A 21,002-nucleotide genomic window follows, 5' to 3' on the forward strand; every position below is an offset into this window, starting at 1 on the left:
CTGGGGGTAAAGATGGATATGATCTGGGCCATTGTCCTCTCACAGATCACCTTCAGAGCATCTTAGGTTAGGTTCCCTAGAAGTGACTTATTAAAAACTGTTCCCAGAAGACACTTTCCATAGTGGGTTGGGTGTGTGTCTGTGTGTGTGTGTGTAGGGGGGGAATCAGGAAGGAATGTGGCTGAGCCAGAGTGTGGTTATGCAAAGTTCCCAGGAAGAGTGACTCAGGTTCTTACAGAGATAAACACTTGCACCCAAGATGATATGATGCTGTTCCTTGTCATCCAGGACCTGAACTACGTGAGTCTGAGGAATCTTTCGGGTGGAGAAAGCAAGGCACAACGCTAACTGGGGCCAGCTAATGATAGCTGTTACTTATATGATGTTTCCTGGGAGCCAGGCTCCCATCGGACTAGGTGAGCTAATAGTTAATAACTCCTTATTGCTCTAGTATGTCACTATTTGTAGCTGAGGAAGGAAAGGCCTGAGTTATATGGCTTGCTTAGATCACAAGCCAGAAGTAGCATAGCAGATCTGAACTCAAGAGTTTGACTCTGAAGTCTTGATCACACATACAGTGAGGAACAGATGGGCAAATACAGAAGTAAATCCAGTGACCATTCAGCCTTTTGGAGAAAGGATACAGTGTGTGTGTGTGTATGTGTGTCTGTGTGTGTCTGTGTGTGTCTGTCAAATGGCTCAGGATAAAACTTCCATCTTACAGGAGAAAATGTGGCCAGGTCCTCTGAGACCTTAATGACTCGGACAGGAGAAAGGCTGTGAGCGAGTGAACAGAGTACCACATTCTCTAGTCAGTCAGGTTAACATGAACAGATATCAGCTCAACAGCCTGTGAAAACCAAAGATGAATGAAGACAGACATCAAATTCCCTGCCTGCCATCAAAGTTGCAGTGCTGAGCCGATGTGCCATTACCTGACTCATCCCCCCAAAATCAGGTTAATATATTTCGTACTGGGTAAATGGTGTTGAGAATCCCTGAACCAAATCCCCAGGCGATGGCTGCATTTAGATCTTACAGATGACACATTAATTGGGACTTATGTACCAGGCATGTTTTTCTTTGACCCCGTGAAGAGATGCTGGGTTTTCCTTCCTCTCATCCCGCCTCCCTCTCCACTTAGTTCTCTCCTCATCCACCAGGGACCAGGCTGCGAGCTCTTTAGACTCTACCTGTGGCAGCATTTTCCTGACAGCAGTTGGTGCTGCACTGGTCTCGCAGCATCGACACCTCCCTCTCCAGCATCTCGATCCGGCTCAGCAGCTCCTGCAGCACCTGGGCAGAGCTTGCACATGGGCAGGCTCTTTTGGGGAGGTTGATCCTGTGGGTGAACGTGACTTGGCTTTCGTGGTCTGAGGTCTGGCCTGTATATTCCGCTAGAGCGTCATCCTCGGCACTCACTTCCTGCTCAGCTGAGGCCTCCAGCCCTGAGGCACAGAGGCTTTCCAGCGGTACATTGATGTTATACACGTGGTTGAAGACCATAGGCTGTTCCTTGCTGGATGTGTTGTAGCTGGGAGCCCGTCCGTCCTCCTCCACAGTTTGTCTCTGGACCCTTTCTGTGGTCACCTCCAGGCGACACTCAGAAGGCCTAAGCATGGATCCCAACAGGATCAGGTTTACCCCAATGAGCATGTTCTTTAAGACCACTGTCTCCCCGTCAATCACCATCTTCTCAGCCAGAGCTTGGTTCAAGATCTTTCTGTAATAGCCAGCATGGAGTTACAGGAATCTGCAAAAAAAAAAAAAAAAAAAAAAAAAGAACACAGGCATTCAGATGAGCTCTGAAATATATACCTGAGTGTATCACAGCTCTCACTCTGTAAAGCTAGAGCATACATAGACAGAAGTTCTCTGGGGCTATGGGAAGAGACAATGGTTTTAGGTCAGTAAGCTGGGCCTTTGCTTTCTCAAACACTGGATTCTTGATAATGGACAGCCCTCCTACATGAGGGTATTGTTGTGGCTTTAATTTCAAATGGCCCCCTCCCAAAGCTTGGTTGACAGCTAAAGGGTATTTGAGAATTAGACCATGAGGGATCATAATCTATTGATTTCATAATAGATTAATCCCTTGATGGATTCATACATTCGCAGCGTTACATGATTGGAAGGTTGTGATGGTTTGAATAAGAATGGTCCCCGTAGTCTCATATATTTGAATTCTTAGTTACCAAGAAGTGGTACTATTTGAAAAGATAGGAAGGATTAGGAAGTGTGGCCTTGTTGGAGGAAGTGAAAAGCCCACTCGGGTGGGCTTTTCAAAACTCATGAGGTTTTGAAACAGGCCGAGTCTCTTTCTCTTTGCCTGTGGATCAGGATGTAGCTCTCAGCTACTGCTCCAGCACCCATCTGCATGTTACCATATACCCCGCCATGATGATGATGAACTAGACCTCTAAACCTGTAAGCAAGACCCCAACTAAATGCTTTCTTGTTTAAGAGTTGTGTTGGTCATGGTGTCTCTTCACAGCAATTGAACATTGACTAAGACAAGGGCATAATCTTATCCCCAGACATTTCTGTCTTTTCTTCGCTTCCCAGACACCATGAAATGAGCAGCTTTGCTCTGCCTCACCCTTCTGCCATGATGGACTGAACCCTTTGAAATGAGACAAAAAAAGTCCTTCCTCCCTGAAGTAGTATTTCCTGGTCTTTTGTCACAGCACTGAAATGTCAGACTAACATAGTCATTTGGACACAGAATACACTCATCTGCCCCCACAGTGTGTAAGGAATTTCTAGAACACATGCCAGGAGTGGAGGCTCTGTGGACAGCCTCTCCCACTGAAGACAGCTCAAAGCTTCTCTTCACTTCTAAATGAGAATTAGAATGTAGGGGACAACAGAAACTTAGGGGTACTCCATGTGTCCTCAAATATTTATGAAGGGACCTCGATGGCCATGTCAAATAACATATCCATCAACTCCTTTATCTCGCCTATTCAATACAGGTTGACTTTACAATAACTGACCAGCCAAATAATGTAGTTCCAGGCAGTTTGTGATTGTTAATTATTCTTGGGTACATTTGTGATTTATCTGGAACGATGTGAGCCGAGCTTTGTTTTAATCTTCTCATTAGTATAGTCCCAGTGCTCTGTGACCACAGGGTGCCTTTCTTCCGAGGTCCTGTTTAAATTGCTAAAATAATGAATTAGCTCCTCCGTTGGTTACTTAGTCACCAAGAACCATGCAGTATAATAAATTCACAGCAATAAAAATCAGTTTTACAAAAATTATATTTCCTTTCCAGTCCCTGTGTAAAAGGAAAAATAGAGACTCGGACATTTCGGTTCTCAAGTGAAGTCAGAGCTCCTAAGAAGATTAAGGACTAAGGGGCCAAGTAGCTGTAACCGTGAGCCTGAGAAGAAGGTGGTGAATGTCAGTTAATACTCCCTGGCTGTGCACAGGGCACAGATGGCACTGAGCACGCACACATGATCTTACTCGACCCCTCGGAGAGTCTCATCTTATAGCAAAACAATTTCAATTTCTGCCTAAAAGGGTTGAGATGGGAAAGCTGGCCAAACTGATCCCAAGCCCCTGTGTTCTTAACAACTGTGCTTCAATGTCTTTTTTCTTTTTTTTTCTTTTTTTAGGAGTGTTTAAAAAAGAAAAGAAAAGAAAAAAAAAAGACGTGCGCAAACTTGGGCTCATGGCACACATTTTTATTGCTAGTATATGGGAAGTGGAGGCAGGAAGATTAGGAGTTCAAGGCCAGCCTCCCCTACATAGCAAATTTAAGATTAGCCTGGGCTATGTGAGACTCTTTTTTTTTCTTTATAAGTAAATGTTCATTTTTTTTCTCGTCTTTTTATAGAAACTGTACATCCTACAACTTTCTCAAAAACACTGAAGTTAGGAAATTTGCTTGGGTGTGGTTCACCACTTCTTTTTCTCCCACGAAGCATTCTTCTCTCCTAATTTCCTTCCTGTCCTAACATTCTTCTGTGGGTACCCTTCTTGTGGTACTTGCTGTGCTAGGCCACAGGCTCTCTGTGCCTGATTTTACTACCTGGCTTGCTAAGTTGCTTTGAGTCAGACCATGTCTCATCTGCATCTTACGGCTGTGTAGTTAGGACATGGAAACACTCAGTATTTAGTAGTTGAATGAATGGATGGGCAGATTCATGAAAGGATAAATACATCAATGATTTAATGAGTAAATGCTCAGTGAGCAAAAGGTTGAATTATTCTCCAATTCATTTAATCTCTCTCCACTAACCCTAAATTACTCACTGTTCTGTTCATTTTCAGCTCTGGACAATGTCTACGATTTCACTGAATTAGGAATAACAGGTATTAGTGACCAGCATGAAGATCATATCTTATTATTCTGCTCTTACGTTACATATTGTATTATTTTATGTCCCCATTTCTAATATGGAGAGGAAGCAGGCAGAGCAAAGCTGCCAAGACTGCCAGTCTGTCTGGGCTCAAACCTCGTCCCCATATATGTTTATCTATGGGAAGGCCACTTAAACTCTCTTTGAGCTTTGCTATCTGTAGTGTGGAGATAAATAATGGAAGCAATTTTATAGAATTGGAGTGGTTACTCTGCTATTTTATACTACATATTCAGTACCTAATATTGACTGAAATAAACAAATACCATTTTCAGAACATTTGCTTCTTCTCTTATTTAAAGACTATCCTGAATTTTTGGAGGCATGGAAAAGATCTTACTAGTTGGCATCAAGAAAGCCCAGCTCATAGTTTATCCTTGAACAACGATGATGAGATCCCAGAGATACTGTGGGAGATGCCAATCCATTGGTCACATGTAAACAAAGCAAATCTACCTTGGGACTAGATGGACTGACATGTCTAAACTAAATTGACCCCATAGCTGTAAGCTCTATCCTGGACCCTCTAATCTTAAGCTACACTTGTCTTCCCATTTTGAATTGCTCCAGGCATTACATTCTTGGATGTCCCTTCTGTACTCCTGTAATGACTACACCGTTGCTCTGTGAAAAGTCCTTCACACATACACAAGGCCTTGCTATCTTTCTTAACTAGATTTTGTCTACCTGACTCACATTGATACTGAAGAATAATATTTTCTTATGGAAAGTGTGAAATTGTTATGTAAGACTCTATAGCACTTAATATAGATTTTTGGTTAATTGTAGATAGGAAGTAAGTCAAAGAATAAATGATGTTATAAATGAAAAGAAGGAGCAGTGAGAGGGAAATTATGAGGGAGAAAGATTCCAGATTCTATGTTTAGGTCCAAAGTAGCTACTACAAATTGTAGAGAAAGGGAAAGTTAGAGTTTTGTATGAGAAAATGGTCAATATTTTAGTCAATAAATAAACTTATGTAAATAACTCAACTGAGTAATTCTTGTAAGCCCAAATTCTTTTTTAAACTTCGGCTTTATTAATTGAAATATAGAATGAAAAAATAAAAAGAGGCTTGTCTGCCCTTACTGCACCAATATTTGATCAGTTCTGGGTAACTCTCATTTTGAAAGAATGCAAATCTTATCGTCTGAGGAAGAGAAGTTTAGCAGTGTTAAACATCTTCCTGGTATCTTACAATTTCATAATCTTAGTGGGTTTTCAGGAATTTACCCATGACAGAATCCCATAGACAGACAGCTTAAAAGAGTAGCACTTCAAAATCAAGTTATCTTCAAGGCTGTCTCTTTCCCAGAGCTTTGAGGGGCTGTGTTCATGCCTCTGAGCTGTACGCCCTGGCATTTCTTGCCTAGTGGAGATATCAGCACAACCTCTCTGCCTGCATATGTGAGTCTTCATGTGGCAATCTTCTGATACGCACACACTGCTGTGCTGGATGGGGGCCCCAACCTACTCCAGCTTGACCTTATCTTAGCGTAGCTAACCTTATCTGTAAGGAGCTTACTTCCAAGTAGCTCCTTTTGAGGTGTTGTTGGTTAGGATTTCAACCTAGACACAATGCGGGGAGGGGGACAAGACTCAACCTATAAAGAATACCAATGGTAATTGGAATGGGCTATGCATCTTGCACTACTTCATTCTTTCAGTAACATTTGTAAGCTAGAGTACTATTTAGGAATTCAAGATTTCTTTATGGCATGAATATGGCTTGGGGGAAGCAACCAATCAGGAGGGGGTACCCACACACTAAAATGAGACATCAATCACTCTAGTTTGCTATGGAACACAGGTAAACTCCTATGGTGATTTTCTCTTTTTCTTTCTTTCTATCTATCTATCTTTTTTTTTTAAGATGGAGAAAATGAGCATCAGAAAAGCCCAAGTAACTTGACCAAGACTGAATGGCTAATGAATAGAGGAGTTGGTGCTGGGCCCCGCTCTTGCTGACCGGAGCCTGGGTCTTCACTGCTGTTCTATAACCAGCTTTAATTAGCGGCCACATACTGTTCTCATGAAAAGACTCGAGGCTCTTACATTATCAATATTCTCTTCTCCCGGGTTCAGATTTAGGGCTTCTTGACAGCCGTGACTTTTAGCTTAATGTTTTCTCCACAAATCCAGGCTGTTTCCCTAGAAATTGCTTCAGTCTCTCCTCCTTGGGGGAAAGCTTTTCTGATGGCTTTTGATTTATAAGTGCCCAACCTCTGCTTTGTCCCAAGCAGCAGGGGAAAAAAAAATCCCACCAATAAAGTTTGCTACTCGAGGAGGAAGGTAGCTTTAAACCTGCCCCTTCCTAGGAAGAGCCTGGCCCTGCCAGCCATTACAGAGAGCCAGACCTTGGTGTATGTAGCTTTTTTTAGCTTCCTTCTGTACTCTGAAGCTCACAAGGCACAGGCCACTGTTGACCAGACCATTGGTTGGTCTGCTTTCCAAGTTGCTTTTCTAGAATGGGGCAGAAAGGAGGTGGGGGATGGAGGATGAAGGCTCCAGCCAAAGTCAGCTCCACCAGAAGAGGGTAAAAACAAAGCTATATGAAGTGCCTGCTCAGCAAATAGGCCCTTAGCTTTTTCCAAACTTAGGTCAATGATTATTTTAAAGTGGCTTTTCTTTCTGTGTCCCTGAAAGCTTCCCTTCCCTGGCTTCATCTTCCACTTCTGTCTCCTACTCCTCATTGTTATCGAGAATGCTGACCATTATGCAGGAGGCTGATTTTGTCCATGTTTTTAATAATGGTGGTGGGCCATTATTTTTGTAAAGTGTTCTAGGAATACCCAGCCTGCTGCAGCATACCTGGAAATGCTGCATTAGCCTCATTTTTCTTCTTTCAGGGTGCCTCACCTGCTCTGAAAACCACATCCTGCCCTTGGTGTAAAGTGGTGGGCACCTATTGCATCCAGATACACGGTAGCCCCTCTCTAAAGATGGTCCCTTTCTTCCTATTTCTTCATAGATGTCAGGTGGTGGTCAGGCAAATAAGCAAGAGTCAGAAACAGGAACCCAGAGGTCAGTTAATCATGTAGACTAGTGTGGTAGGAGAAAGGGATGCTGTAGTCAGAATGTTTGCATTCTCTTTACCTCCACAAATTTTATGTTGAAATCTTCCCACCCAGAGTGGTGGTATTTGGGATCATAGGGCATAGTCCCCATAAGCAGGCTCGGTGCTCTTATAAAAGCCCTTCTAGGGAGATCTCTCAGCAGCTGGAGGGTACCTCATAAGATCCAGAGGATGAACTCTTAGACTCAGGATTTGCCAACCCCTTACTCTCTGGTTCACGGCCCCAAGTTCAATGGCACTCGAACAGTTGTGAGCAAGATAGATAGCCAATGACCCAACAAATGAGAGTGCAAAGGAGTTGCAGTAGTTCAGCAGATTGATACTCAAGAAGTCATGTGCTTCTATTGATTAATTTCCTCTGTTCCAGCTTCCTTATCAATATAATTATCATGGCCAGTACCAGAGGTGTCTCCGGGCAATTTGTAAGAGGTGGATAACGGGATCGTCCTTAAGGCTGATTTACTGCTGAGTTAATGAGGCGCTCACTCGTCTCTAGGGAGGTCTGTGGGGAGGCCAAGTCATCCTGCCAGAGTTGAAACCTTTTCTACTACCTAAAGTCCTTCTGACGTGGCTCTTCTTTCCCTGCCCCTCCCCTACATCCTCCTCTGGATTTATTTCTTCACACTGAAGAGATCTCTGAAGGTTATAGAAAAACATTCTATGAGTCATCAGCTTTCACAGACATGGTGAGGGAAGGAAAGAACTGGTTGCAGAAGCAGGGATGAGGTTGGGAACAGGATTAGCGGAAAGAGGAAAGAGAGAGAGAGAAAAGAGGAGAGAAGCAGCCAGGAGCCAGTATGTATCTGGCTTTTCCCCCTTCTTTTTCTTTCTTTTTGGTCAAAGGTGATGGTGGGCAGAGGGACCTCAGGGTGAAAACAGGAAAGACTGGGTGTAATGGTTGTTGGGTAGGTAGGGAAAGGGCATTCCCCCAGGGATGGGTAGCCAGTGCTCTTGCTTAGATTTTCTAGCTCCTGCCAACCTTAGTCTCCACTTAATCCCTAGGGGTGATTTATAAACCAGAAGCATATCTGTAGGAAAAATGACACTTTTTGTGCTTCCCCCCCCCCTTGTAAGTTAGAATTGGTTTAAAAATAGTACCTTCTCTGCCGTTAGGATGCTCTGTCACTGGGGAAAGAGGGTAATTATGAAAGACGAGGGTGTAATATGATTACAGCCGGCCCCATTGTGTCAGTGGAGGCAGAGCTGGGCTGCTGGGAGAAGGCAGAACTGGCTGTCTCCATCAGCACTGGGCCTTTATTGGGCCTGTCAGATTTCTGAAAGGAACCTGAGGGCAGAAAACTCCCAGCAGGCAGGACTCCATGGCTGGCCTAGAGCTGACAGAAGGACTAGGGGTGGGGTAAAATGATATACTGGGCCTGGCCGGGGTGTTGCCACCCACCAAGCCTGGCTCCCCAATACCCCTAGTAATATACATTTTGATGTATTCATATGTGGGAATCTATAGGAAGAGTCTTTGGCTCAGTATCTAATGGATCCACCTTCGTTGGTTGGCGCGTGTCTGGAGTCCAGTATGTATCAGGCTTCGTGTCAGCATGGATTACAGGTACTGCAGTGGCGGGAGGAGAATCTGGGTGCTGCTCTTGTCCTCTGGCTCCATCTTGTACTCTCTGGGAGAACTCTAATTGCCCTGACCTCCCAGAGCAGCCACTTCTTCATCTGAAAAGCGGAGTCTTGAAATAGCAGTCACAGGAATGATGCAGAGAGTGATCAAAATCTCCACACCGAGGGGGAGGTCATTCAAACCCCTGCTTCAAAACACAAATGGCAGGGCTGGGTAAAATCTCTTACTGGGGACACATTTCTTTCTGGCCTCTGTGGCAGACAGAAAGACTTGCCTGGTAATTTCAGCTTCAGATTTTTATGATGATCTCAGGGTTTTTGTGATTTTTTTTGGGGGGGGGGGAGGGGGAGATAGATATCCTATTTAGGTAAGCATTTATCCAGTTTTACAGACTCTGGAGAATTGTAACATCTGTAGAGCAACTGACAACTCTATATCATATATGGCCTGTTTGATTATCACTGCAGCTGATAGGATTAGTCCTACGTCATAGGTGAAACTTAAGTCTGGGGGTGCTTTACAGAGTTGTCCACAGTAAGTTAGAGCCAACTGAAGTGCTGGGTCATATTTCAGGCTCTTCATTGAGTAACAGAGGTACAGCCTTCCCCCCCCCCCCCCATCAGTTGCCCTCATCCTTTAGAAATAGGTAGGGCATAAATAATGAATTACTAATTAATCTTAACCATTTTGGTCAAATGTTCTTTTAAGATCCTGACCTTTCTCCATCATTAATGACTATTTTTCATCTGTGTTTCTTCAGCTTGGAGAACAGCATGTCACCATTTGCTGTTCAATTATTCTTCTTGAAGACTCACATTACCTTTCATCTTCTCTCCATTTAATAAACTGTGAAGGAAGTTCTACTGCAAAAAAGATTGCTAGCCATCCTGCACCCCAAACTTATGGTTTCTGTTTCCTGTCCAAGATTCTTCTTAAAACAGATTGAACAATTGGTTTAGAATATAAGACACAGTCTATGCTTTCATGGAATTTATGATCTAGCTGAGGTAACCAGATACATAAGAGCCTAAAGAACAAGAGGTACTCTATTTTAGTGTAGTAAACTGAAGATCATTCATTTTAAGTTTAATAAGCACCCCACAGCAAGTAGAGACCAGTGTGGGAGAAGGCTTCTGGAAGCAGCAGTATCTCAATCCAGATGTAGGGGTCGAGGATAGGAGCTGTGAGGTATGTAGGTCAAAAATAGTAGTGTAAGCAGAAATAATTAGAGCCCTAAACCTAAATGCAAGGAAGTCTGGCCTTCAGGGGGATCAGCTTCTGTCTTCACGAAGGCTTAAACTCCAGCGCATGCATGTATGCCTGTGTATGCCTATCAGGAAAGGGGCCAGCTATGCACTATTGGCATTTCCAGAGCCTCATGTGCATGGACTAGAGGGTCTTGGAGCCAATCTGAGATTGAAACTTTTAAGAATTATAAATGTAACTATAGGAACTGATTTGCTTGATTTTGAAGATAGCAAAATTCTTTAGAAAGACAAATCTTAGGAGAAGGTATCTTTAATAATGATATCTACCCATATCCAGAATACCACAAGAATTCATCTGTTCGGAAACTACCCAATGACAAGCTCACATATCAAATTCATGCTGTTTCCAATCATACGATGTAGTTATCTTGGAGTGGATCTTTCTAGCAGGAACCAAAATAATTATACACACTTTGGCTTGCCATTAGTATCTTCAGAAGAGTTGAGTGTTGGCAGTGGCAACTTATTAAAGTTTGGCTATACTGGTCTATGGGAGTTATTGACTTCCTGACCCAGAAACTACAAGCAGGTGAAGCATGCCTTCTAGTGCATGAAATAACATAATCATTTTCTACTTGAAATCTGAAGAAGCTCTGAGAGTAGGGGGGTATAGTGCACAACTTGCTTAATTAAATTTAGTTATATGCTGGCTGCACGCCAGAAACTGGGCCAGGGTCCATCAGAGGTGCCCAGGGCCAGCTAGAGAAGTGCTAGGCAGCTCCCTATGTATCTGGAGAGAAGCTATTTACATAGCAAGGATAAACAGTACACCATGGTGAGTACCATGTCAGAGACACTGAAATTTTTTCTAGGAGCTCAGCAGCAGGCTGCCTCTGACTCACCATAAGACTACCTATAGAAAGGTCAACAGGAAAGGTGACCTTTGAACTGGGGCTTGAATAAAACTAAAAATTTTGGGAGGAGGGCGTAGTGAAAGACAGACGAAACGAGAGGTGCAGAGAATGAGGAAGACAATACTCATGGTTCCTGGGATTGTGGGATATTTGGGGTTTCTGTTTTCAGAGGTGAAGGGACTAAGATGTCAGATCACCTTGGTCGGTGTCTTCAGAAAACTGCCTGGAGGCTTATTCAGCCATATAAAGAATGATACCATGCCATTAGTAGGAAAATAAATGGAAATGAAGATCATCCTGTTTAGTGAGATAAATCAGCCTCACAAAGAAAAACTATTTTACGTGCTCTCTCTCCTATCAGAAGATGGAGAGGACAGAATGTGGAACTAAATGGGATATTACTAGGGACAGAAAAAATGGAGATGACAGGGATAAGGAAGAACAACAGGGGATGAATATAATCAAGTTATATGTAAGCATGGAAATGTCCTAATGAAATCCCTTTGTACAATTTACATATGCTAACAAAAATTAATTAACTTTAGAATAAGAAATAAGTAGATGGAATTTTCCCTGTGTCTGTGGGCCTCATGAATCATTGGCATTTTTTTTTTCCCCTAGAACCTCACATGGTTAAGGAGCCCAGTGACATTTGCACTTACACTTGTTCCCAAAGATAAATTCCAAACTGAAAAAGGATTTTTTTTAAAAAAAAAATTGCACTTACTTAATTTGTAAAGTTCAGATTAGCACTCCTCATTAGTTTAGGGAGTGGGTTTTCAAGGTACATAATTTCTTTAATTCCTTTTCTCCCACTCACTTTCTGATAAAAACCATTTTGGTCTCCATTAAAGTGCAACACATCATCTTTGCTCATTATTGTTAAAAGGGGCACCTGAGGAATTAAATACCATTTGTATTAGTTGTTAAGTCCTAAGTATGTACTGTACAACATTAGGTTTTTAAATGTGTTTGATCTGAACAAAGACAAGAATTGGCGGTTTAGCTTTGAGGCACCGCCTTGCTGGCAAGTTATAAACAGATGGCATGGAGTGAGCCCTGAGTGTAGCTGGGCCACTGAGGACTTGGCAAGTGACAACTACCCAGAGGCCTCAGAGTGTTCCTGTGCGATGGAACAGGGTACAAAAGTTATTCACTACGAGGATGCAGAATGCTTCAAGCAAATTGGGACTTTTACCTGAAATAACTTGATATCCAAGTACCTTTGCTCAGCATTCTCCTTCCTTGCACACCACAATGCCTGAGCCCTTTCCACCATCCTGGAGAGACTCATTGCTCACGCATGGCTTCTCTTCGCCTTTATAACCCTCTCTTTCCTTTTCCCAGAGCTTCCTATTGCTGCCAAGAGAGAGCCTTGCCCAGCATGAACTCAGTGAGGGGGGGATAAGGTCCCTGTTCCTTCTTCAGAGAGACTGGCTTTCCCCCTAAAGTGAAAGGTACAAAGAGGGTTCAAGGGTAGTGCTTTTCTCTTCATGGCTGTCCCTCTAATTTCTTACACAGCCCCCCTGCCCGTTTGGAGACTTGCAGACCTATGTACTGTGCCCTCAGTGACCAACGGTGGATGTCAAGAACTTGCCCCTGAATTTTCATGCTGGGACTTGGCTTGCTGGGAAGGGCTTTTAAACCCAGATCTTTCTTCCTAGCGTGGCTCTGCTAAAAACTCATTTCTTCCATGTGTCCTCCCTTCTTCTGTTAGTCAAATGCCAAAGTAATACCAGACAATACTGGCAATAAATTAATGCCTTCTGAAAACCCATTTGGAAACAGGTAGGCCTTAAACCATAAATAACCATGACATTTTCATTTTAACAACAGCCGTCAACTAACCTAACAGTGGACATGGTTCAGTGTGGCTTCATGTTGAGGCAGAGAGCAAGATTCATGGGCTGTAAAAGGTCCCAGCATTTTCCCTCACATTGATCTTTCTACCTTTCCCCTTTGAAAACCGTTAAAATGAATCAGAGTAGGAGAACACCTGGCATCTGTGGAGCTCATTAAGAGTCTCCAAGATGTTTTCATTCACATCCACTTGGTTGGTCCTTTGAGCGGTTCGGTGTAGAATGCAGAGTAAGCGCACTGTTCCTCATGGCAGATGAGTAAGGAAGGCTCATTCCTATGAATAACATGTCACGAAATTACTGCTGAAGAAACCTAGCTTTCTGAGGGCAATCTCTGCTATTTCTAAAAAAAATTCACTGAGAAGAAATGCGGTCCCTGTCTTTTATGAAGTTGTTAACCTCACAGGGAGACTAGAAAAATACAGTGACACTAAAATAAATAAACAAAACCACAATCTTATTTGTTTTTACATTTCAGCAGGAAAGTATCTTGTAAATTAGAAAAAAAAAAAAAGTCCCAACAATTCAGACTTCACTTTCTCCACTGTCAGGACACTTAGGTGCTTGAATGAACAGCTGGCTCAGGTAAGGATGGGGAGGACTCTTAATCCCAGACATATGGTGCAGTGGTGCCTGGGTAGAGGCTTAAGCTGCTAGGCCCATGTACATCTGACAGAGCAGAAGGCAACCTTGTCTTCTCTCTCTGTCTCAAGAATTTCTTCAACAACACTCTTGCTCCAGAGTGTCGAACTATGCCCTGAGAGGCTTGCAGATTTCCCTAGCAACGACTCAAAGCATGGCTCCTTCTTGGGAGTTTGCATCGGGAAAAGCTATCCTTTTTATCCTTGTTTGCATTGTCAAACAGGATTCCCGCTGGGACATCATTAGCATGGTATTCCCTCTGCTGAGCAAGGCATCCGCTTGCTCACTTGCTCGATGAACTGAGTGCAAAGCCCAGAGAAGGTGAGCTATTTCCCAAAATGGCTCTGATAAATTTCTATGCCTTATTTATCAGGGGTTGTATGTGAAGATAATTATGAAATAGGCAGTGATATGTCCTTATTCTGGAATATTATACCTCCATTTGCCTAGATCTACAAATGTACCTAGAATGATCCAAACTTTTTATTTGCAGGATAAATCTACAGTATTAAGTTAGCAATAAATATTTATTGCTTTTCTCTAAAATAATAAAAATCACTGGGCATCTCCTGGAAGACTGAAGCTCCGGAGTCGTAGCTGGCTTTGCATTTGATTTCGGAAGGGAAAATTCTCGTCACCTTCCAGAAAAACCTATCAGACAGAATTGTTGATTCAAAGCCTGTGAATTCTAGTCTCCTGCAATATCCACACTATGAGGGCCGGGGACGGGGCTTTCTTTGGCTGATACATGCATAGTCTAGGCACAAAAAGAGGCTGTCTTCAAGAGCTTTTTGTATTTGCTCATTTAATTCTCACAGCAATTGCATACACCATTTTATTGTTCCAATTTAGCAGCTGGAGAAACTGAGGCACTGGGAGGGGAAATGATTTGTGTGCAGAAATCACAAGGGCCCTCAGATGTGGGCACCAAGATTCCAACACCTTTCTCCAAAGTCTTTGTATCTCAAATGATACTCCAGTAGGCTGGGAAGTGGTTTTTTAATAAAAGAAAAAAAAAAACTGTGACAATTATTTCCTTTTCCGAACTCAGGCCGAACTTGTTACTACACTTATCATGCAGCTATCTGTGGAATTGTTTGTTTCCCCTGAAGGAAAGCTCCCTATAGGGCAGGGCCATAAACGAGGTATCTTTTATCCCCAGCATCTGGCACAGCGCCTGAAGTCTGATGTGGAGTGTCCCCTTCCCCACTCTCTTATACACAGTGCACATGATATATCTTCAGCCATACTGAAATCTCTAAAATGTGCCTCTTGGCCCTGATAGGAAGGGTTTGGTGGAGGGTGGGGAGAATGCTCCGGAGTGTGGGTACCCTGAGAGGACCAGGATACGTTGTCCTGCTAGCCATCAGCAATGTGGACTGTTAGGGTGCGAATGTCCTGCAGACCCTGATCCAGCTTCCCTCTCGGATAGCTCGAGGAATACAGCTCTTCCTCCTTCACTGTTGTCTTGATTGCTGCTGCCCACCACACTGTGGCTTATTATTGACCTTGGTAACTGCCAGACTACCCACACCTCGTAATTGTCTTTACCCATCAGATAGATGTCCATCTTCACTGAAAGGCTCGTATCTCTGATTACTCAGCCCTGGCAGTCTCCCATGGATTTACTTGCTTCTTTTCAGAAATGAAGAAGTGATCTCTGTCTTCTTTGCCCTTGTATTTGATGGGGGCTGCTGTCTGCTGGATGGTTGTGGATGGGTCCCTCCAAGGGGCTGCCTCAGGGAGGTTTCAGAGAGACCTTTCCGGTGGGCAGGACACTGTGCTTTGGAGACCCAGTGTCTGTATCTTCTGTCATTTCCGTACACCAGGTTCATGAGCTTGGGCAGTCATGTGACTACTTTGAACCTCAGTTTCCTTACCTGTGAAATGGGAATTAGTTTATGGGGAGTCAAAAGCATGTGGATGTATTTTATTACATGAACCATGATGGGGTGGCTTGTAAGTGATGGTAAGGTGAGATCAGCTGTTAACAGATAAAAACAAAAGGGCATGTGTTCGCCATTGATTTGCACATCAGAGTTCATCCTGGGACACCCAGCTGTGGACTCATCTTTCCTCCCTCTTCTCTCAGCACCAGCATTAGAGAATGTTCAAGGGGGACAGTGAGTCATCACTGTCTTCTAAATGAATCATGTCACTGAGCAGAACTGAGGATACTTTGAGTGACAAATCCCTTGTTGCCATTTGTGGCGGTGCAGTGTTTCCTGACCCACCAGTGAGGAAACATGGAGATGATCAACAACCCTGAAGAAAGTCTTCTCTCCTTTCTAAGTGGGACTGATTAGCACGTAGATCAAGACCACTATCCCTTAGGAATTCCTAAATTATTCATTCGTTGCTCTTGGGCTCTGTGATGCCTGAAATGGCACTTTAAGAAGCCACCAGGGGTTGAAGCTATTCACTCAGCTAGAGCAGTTGCATGTAAGGCTAAGAGGGAAGCATCAGAACTCTGTGCCATGTGTTTGTCCTGAGCTGGATGACAGCATGATCCTAGGCAGGACTGAAGGAGAAGATGTACTGTGCTTTGAATGTGATCACCCAAGGTCATATGCTGAAAACTTAACCCCCACATTTCCACGGAACTAGGGCTTTGGGAGGTTTAATATTGGATGAGGTCATGGGGTTTGGGCTCCCAAGATGGCAGTGGTGGCTTTTTAAGAAGAGGCAGAGAGATGGAGCTAATATGCCTCTTGAAACACCTGTGTGGTGACGCAGCAAGAGGCTCGTGGCAGATGCCTGTTCTCTGCTCTCAAGTTCCTAGGCACTGTTGCTGTTAGCTAAGTAAACTTTGATTCTCATCTTAAATTTTTTTATAGCTACAGAACATGGCATGAGACAACAATGCAGAAAATCCAAGGTGATGCCAAGATCAATTAATAATCACAGAGCTGGATTAGAGCCTCAAGGATCAGAATTAAAAGAAGAGGTAGCACCCCAAGACCACTTTAGAAAGCCCACTAGTTAAGGGGTTTGAAGTGTGTGCCAGAATCTTGGCACCGATGTCATAAAGTTGAATCAGTTTGCTTATGTTGTTAAAGGAAAAAAAAAATCTGATTAGGAAAACAATATATATTCATTGTAGAATAACAACAACATATAGAAGGTTGTGTGTTTTAGGACCCTGGCCCAGCCAAAGTCATTAAGTTTGGTGTATTTCCTTATATTTCGTACTGTGTTCATTTTCATAATTGAAACTGTGCTTTTGGCAACTGATGCTTTAAACTAGCAAGTTCTTTGAGTTTCCTGTCTTTAGGGAAATAATGCCTAGGTGACTCTGGGCTTAGGTGGGCTTAGAAGTCAGGCTTACATCACCAGCAGTGCTGAGCAAGAGCCCAGTAGATTAGACAGAAGCTAGTCCTGGTCAGCCAGCAGGAAAGAGCTGCACAGATCTCTGTGAGAGAATGACTTTTTCCATTTTTTTCCCAGGTGTAAAGCTTTAGCATATATTGAGAGAGTAACAAGCTATTCCACATTTCTCCTTACTGAAATAAATATGTATAGAATTCTATCAACTTTAGCTGTGCTATATAACCCAATAATATATAGGTCCAATTAAAATAATGTACTGGACCAGGTGTATTAGAGAAAGTCTTATAGAAGATAAGGTACGGTCCCTTTTAGGACTCTCCTTTCTGACCAACCTGAGCAGCAGAGTCCTTGAACAGATGGACCTGGAGGTCTGCCGAGGAGACAGTCAGCAGCAATGACTGCAGCTAGAAGCCGGTGGAAATTAAGGAAGAAAGTCCTTGGGCTCCCACTCTTCACTCTGCGTCATTGGTTTCCACAGAGAAGATATGGTTTGAAGGGAGTTAGAAAGGGATGTGGCTAGAGTAGGTGGAAACTGCTCATTAGGACTGAAGGTGTGCTCAGGAAGGTCTTCAAGTACTTGGAGACCAAGCAACAAATGCCATTTCAACGACCCCAGAGGGTAAGTCAAACCCAAGAGTCTGGAAGTAATGCATCCATCTTCCAGCTTCCCTGTATCCAGGAGAGGATGCATTCTGATTCCTAGGGAGATTCTGAGAGCATTCTCACCCTACATGCTATAAACATACCTCAGGGCTCAGGTTTGTGGGTCTCATTTGGGGCTTATTAAAGCATTTTCTAAGACCTGATTTTAAGAATACTCAATGGGCTGACAATGTTCCCCGCAAGAATGATAGACTATCTAACAAAAGTCACAATGCCAGGCATGAGAATCCTCATTTTGAGTTATTGTTCAAGGAAGCCCAAGAGACTCCCCAGTAATACAGACTATTGCTTTTGCCCTTGATTATCTCCCCATTGCTGAAGATAGCATTCACTCTGGACTAAGGACTCTGAGGGGCTAAGCTGGATTTGACCTGAAAGTGGTGTTCAAGCTGCCAAGGAAGGAAACAAAGTAATAGTACTACTGAGTTATGACACCTAGGAACCACAGCAATGACCAGAATGTCACAATCATCCTATATGTGCAATAGCGGCACTCATATCTTAGCGGTAACCAACAGTTGTCTAAGTTGTCTAACTGGTCTTAAGGCCTCCTCAACAGGTAGGGAAATCATGTCTAGTACTAGAAACCCAACCAACTCCCTCGGGTTCATGTGGCCATGGGTCTTAGAGGAGAACCTACTATTACCAGTACTTATCCTTATACCCACAGATAACTGCAGCTCTCACCCTTCATCAAGAAAGTTTCCCTTTGCAACATACAGATATCATTACAGAAAACTACAACCGGTCAAAATGTAGAGAACAAGTGATTCTGGAAAGCCCATCTACAAACAAGATATCTATAATCAATTCCTGTTACCATGAAAGGGAGATATCTTACAGGGCCCTATCCCTAGACAAAGAATGCAAACAACCGATGGCTGTTGAGAGCAGGAGCAATAGTCTTCCCCAGAGATAAGCCCTGTTATCCAACAATAAGTGATCAGCCTAGAAGTCATATATGTGCAGATCATATAACATATACACTAAGCAGACTAAGAAAGTTACATTTATATATTTAGGCACACACACACATACAAAAATACATATATGTAACAATAATAAAGAAAAAGTAGCCATAAGTTTGAGAGGAAGCAAGTGGGGTATATGGGAGAGTTTGAGGGAGGAAAGAAGAGGAAATGCAGTAATTATATTCTAATTTAAAAGGAAAATATTTAAACAAAAAAATACTTGAAGTAAGAGACAAGACACGGCCATAGCTATGATGCTTGGGGATTGTATAGGCCTGAAGTCTAGTCAAGTTGTGCTGGATGTGTAGTTGTGTGCAAATGATATATTTTTGGATTCTCAGTTTCCTCATCTCCAACATGGAAGTAATCATAGCATTCATCTTATGTGGTTATTTCAAGCATTTAATGCATGGTAGAAATTAAGCATTTACAAAAGGCCTAAAAATATATACTCTGAAAAATGCTGGAGTCCATGTGGCAAGGCCCTTTCAGGTGCTCCGTGGGACTTGAACTGAATGAGTTTTTTTAACAGGCATGCTCAGCGTAAACATCTTGGGTCATTTATGAGCATGGGAACAGAATTAGCTTTTGGAAAAACCTGTGATGTCAGTTCCTGAAGAAGTGTCCTTACAAACTATGAAAATGTTCCCCAGTGACAATGGTGGCGGCTAAAAATAATGAGCTGTGTTTTTCTTTTTTCTCCTCATGCATTGCCTACTGCCTCTACATTTGAGCTTGTAAAGTCTAGCATTTATTCAGCATCAGTATAGACTTGTTGTTGGAAACAGACAGCTTCCGCTGTTAACTTTTCCAAGGCAACATTGAGAGCAACAAAGTGTCACAGTGCGGGAGGCCATGGCTTCTGTGGCCTTGCATCAACAGGGTAAGGTCAGGACCACTGCTTTAGATGGCCCCAGCTCCTGCCCCTGTGAGGTGGAGGTTATTCAATCACGGATTAGCAGAGTGCTGCTGGGTCCTATATCAACCAGGAACAGGGCCTTTGACTCTCCAAAGGAAACTGCCTTGGGAGCCTGCTGTGATCAGTGAGATTCAGCCTCCAGAAAGGTACAGCCACCTCATTTTTCTAATATAATTACTCCGAGGGACAGAGAATTTGGAGCTGTGAAATCGAAAACAGTCTGCAGAGGAATGCTTCCTGCCATGCAAGAATGAGCTGAAGGAAGAAAAACATCCTCATGTATAAAACCAGAAACCAAAGGTCTAATTTGCCTGTGAGATGCTCACTGGGCATATTGATGCTGGAATGTGGTGTTGGCTCGCGGACTCATCTACCAAGGTTCCAGTAGGTGCTTGGCTAGGTTGGATGCTGGTGCTATAGCTGCTTCCTGAGCCGGCCTCTGTACTTCCATGACTCATAGACGGATTAGAAGATAGAAAAGAGTAGCTCTGCTGCTATTTAGTGCAAGCCCAGGGGAAGCTGGATAGTTTCTATGGGCTGTACTTGAAAGCTACCGCATTAGCCTGGCTTTTCTTTCAGTCTCCCTAGTCAGACACAATCATAGCCTTTTGGTGTCATGGGAGAACACGCTGGTGTAAGGAAGCCTTGACTCAACACAGATAATTTAGAAAACGAATGTTCAAACACCTTCACTCTACTGGTTGTAAAAATGCACTCTCTTTGTAATATACTAACACATTTGTAGTATCTGATATAGAAATTTTACACACACACACACACACACACACACACACACACATATATATATATATATATATATATATATATATATACACATATGTATTATTAATTGAAACCAAAGTTTCATACAACAGGTCTTACCTTAACAAATCTTAATTCAATTTCCATCTATTTATTCTGTCCTTCTTTAAAAATATAAATTTTAATTCACTGAATTATTTTAAATTTTTGGGTATATCACGCAATCTTAAAATCCTTTCTTTAGAGGAATGTTGTCCAATGAACACAGAGTACAAACCACTGAATGTGAACCACATACGCAACTTGCAATTGTCTAGGTGCCACACTAAGTGGGTAAAAACGAACAGCTACAATTCATTTTGAAAATATATTTTTACATCGCTAAAATATTTTATAAAATTAGGTTAATAATTTTTTTTTTTGGTACAGAGTACACACAAAAATGACCAGTGTGATGTTTTTCTTCCTTTGCCTTTCTAAGTGGTTAGAACCTGGTGGGAATCTTACTGCATGGAGAGCAAGAACTTGTCTTGTAGCCCTGCAGGGGAAGCAGCCACTTTGTGTTATGTAGCAGACACTTTGGGAAGAAGAGCCAGGCATTTATTGTGGTGTTTATAGGGGTATGAGGTATTGGCAACATGGTTTTTCTTTCCTTCTTTTATCTATCTATCTATCTATCTATCTATCTATCTATCTATCTATCTAT

General features: G+C 42.7%; 1 protein-coding gene across 1 annotated transcript in view; it reads right to left on the reverse strand.

The window, feature by feature from the left end:
* Positions 1-21,002, reverse strand: part of Tnr (tenascin R) — a 343,283-nt gene that overhangs the window by 85,275 nt on the left and 237,006 nt on the right. Inside the window, exon 3 of the mRNA XM_055624653.1 lies at positions 1,194-1,753. Coding sequence (XP_055480628.1) covers positions 1,194-1,692 — 499 coding nt within the window. The 5' untranslated portion in view covers positions 1,693-1,753. The remainder of the gene's footprint in view (positions 1-1,193; positions 1,754-21,002) is intronic.

The sequence above is a fragment of the Psammomys obesus genome, unplaced genomic scaffold (assembly GCF_907164565.1).
Source record: "Psammomys obesus unplaced genomic scaffold, mPsaObe1.curated_primary_1811, whole genome shotgun sequence".
NCBI classification, from domain to species: domain Eukaryota; kingdom Metazoa; phylum Chordata; class Mammalia; order Rodentia; family Muridae; genus Psammomys; species Psammomys obesus.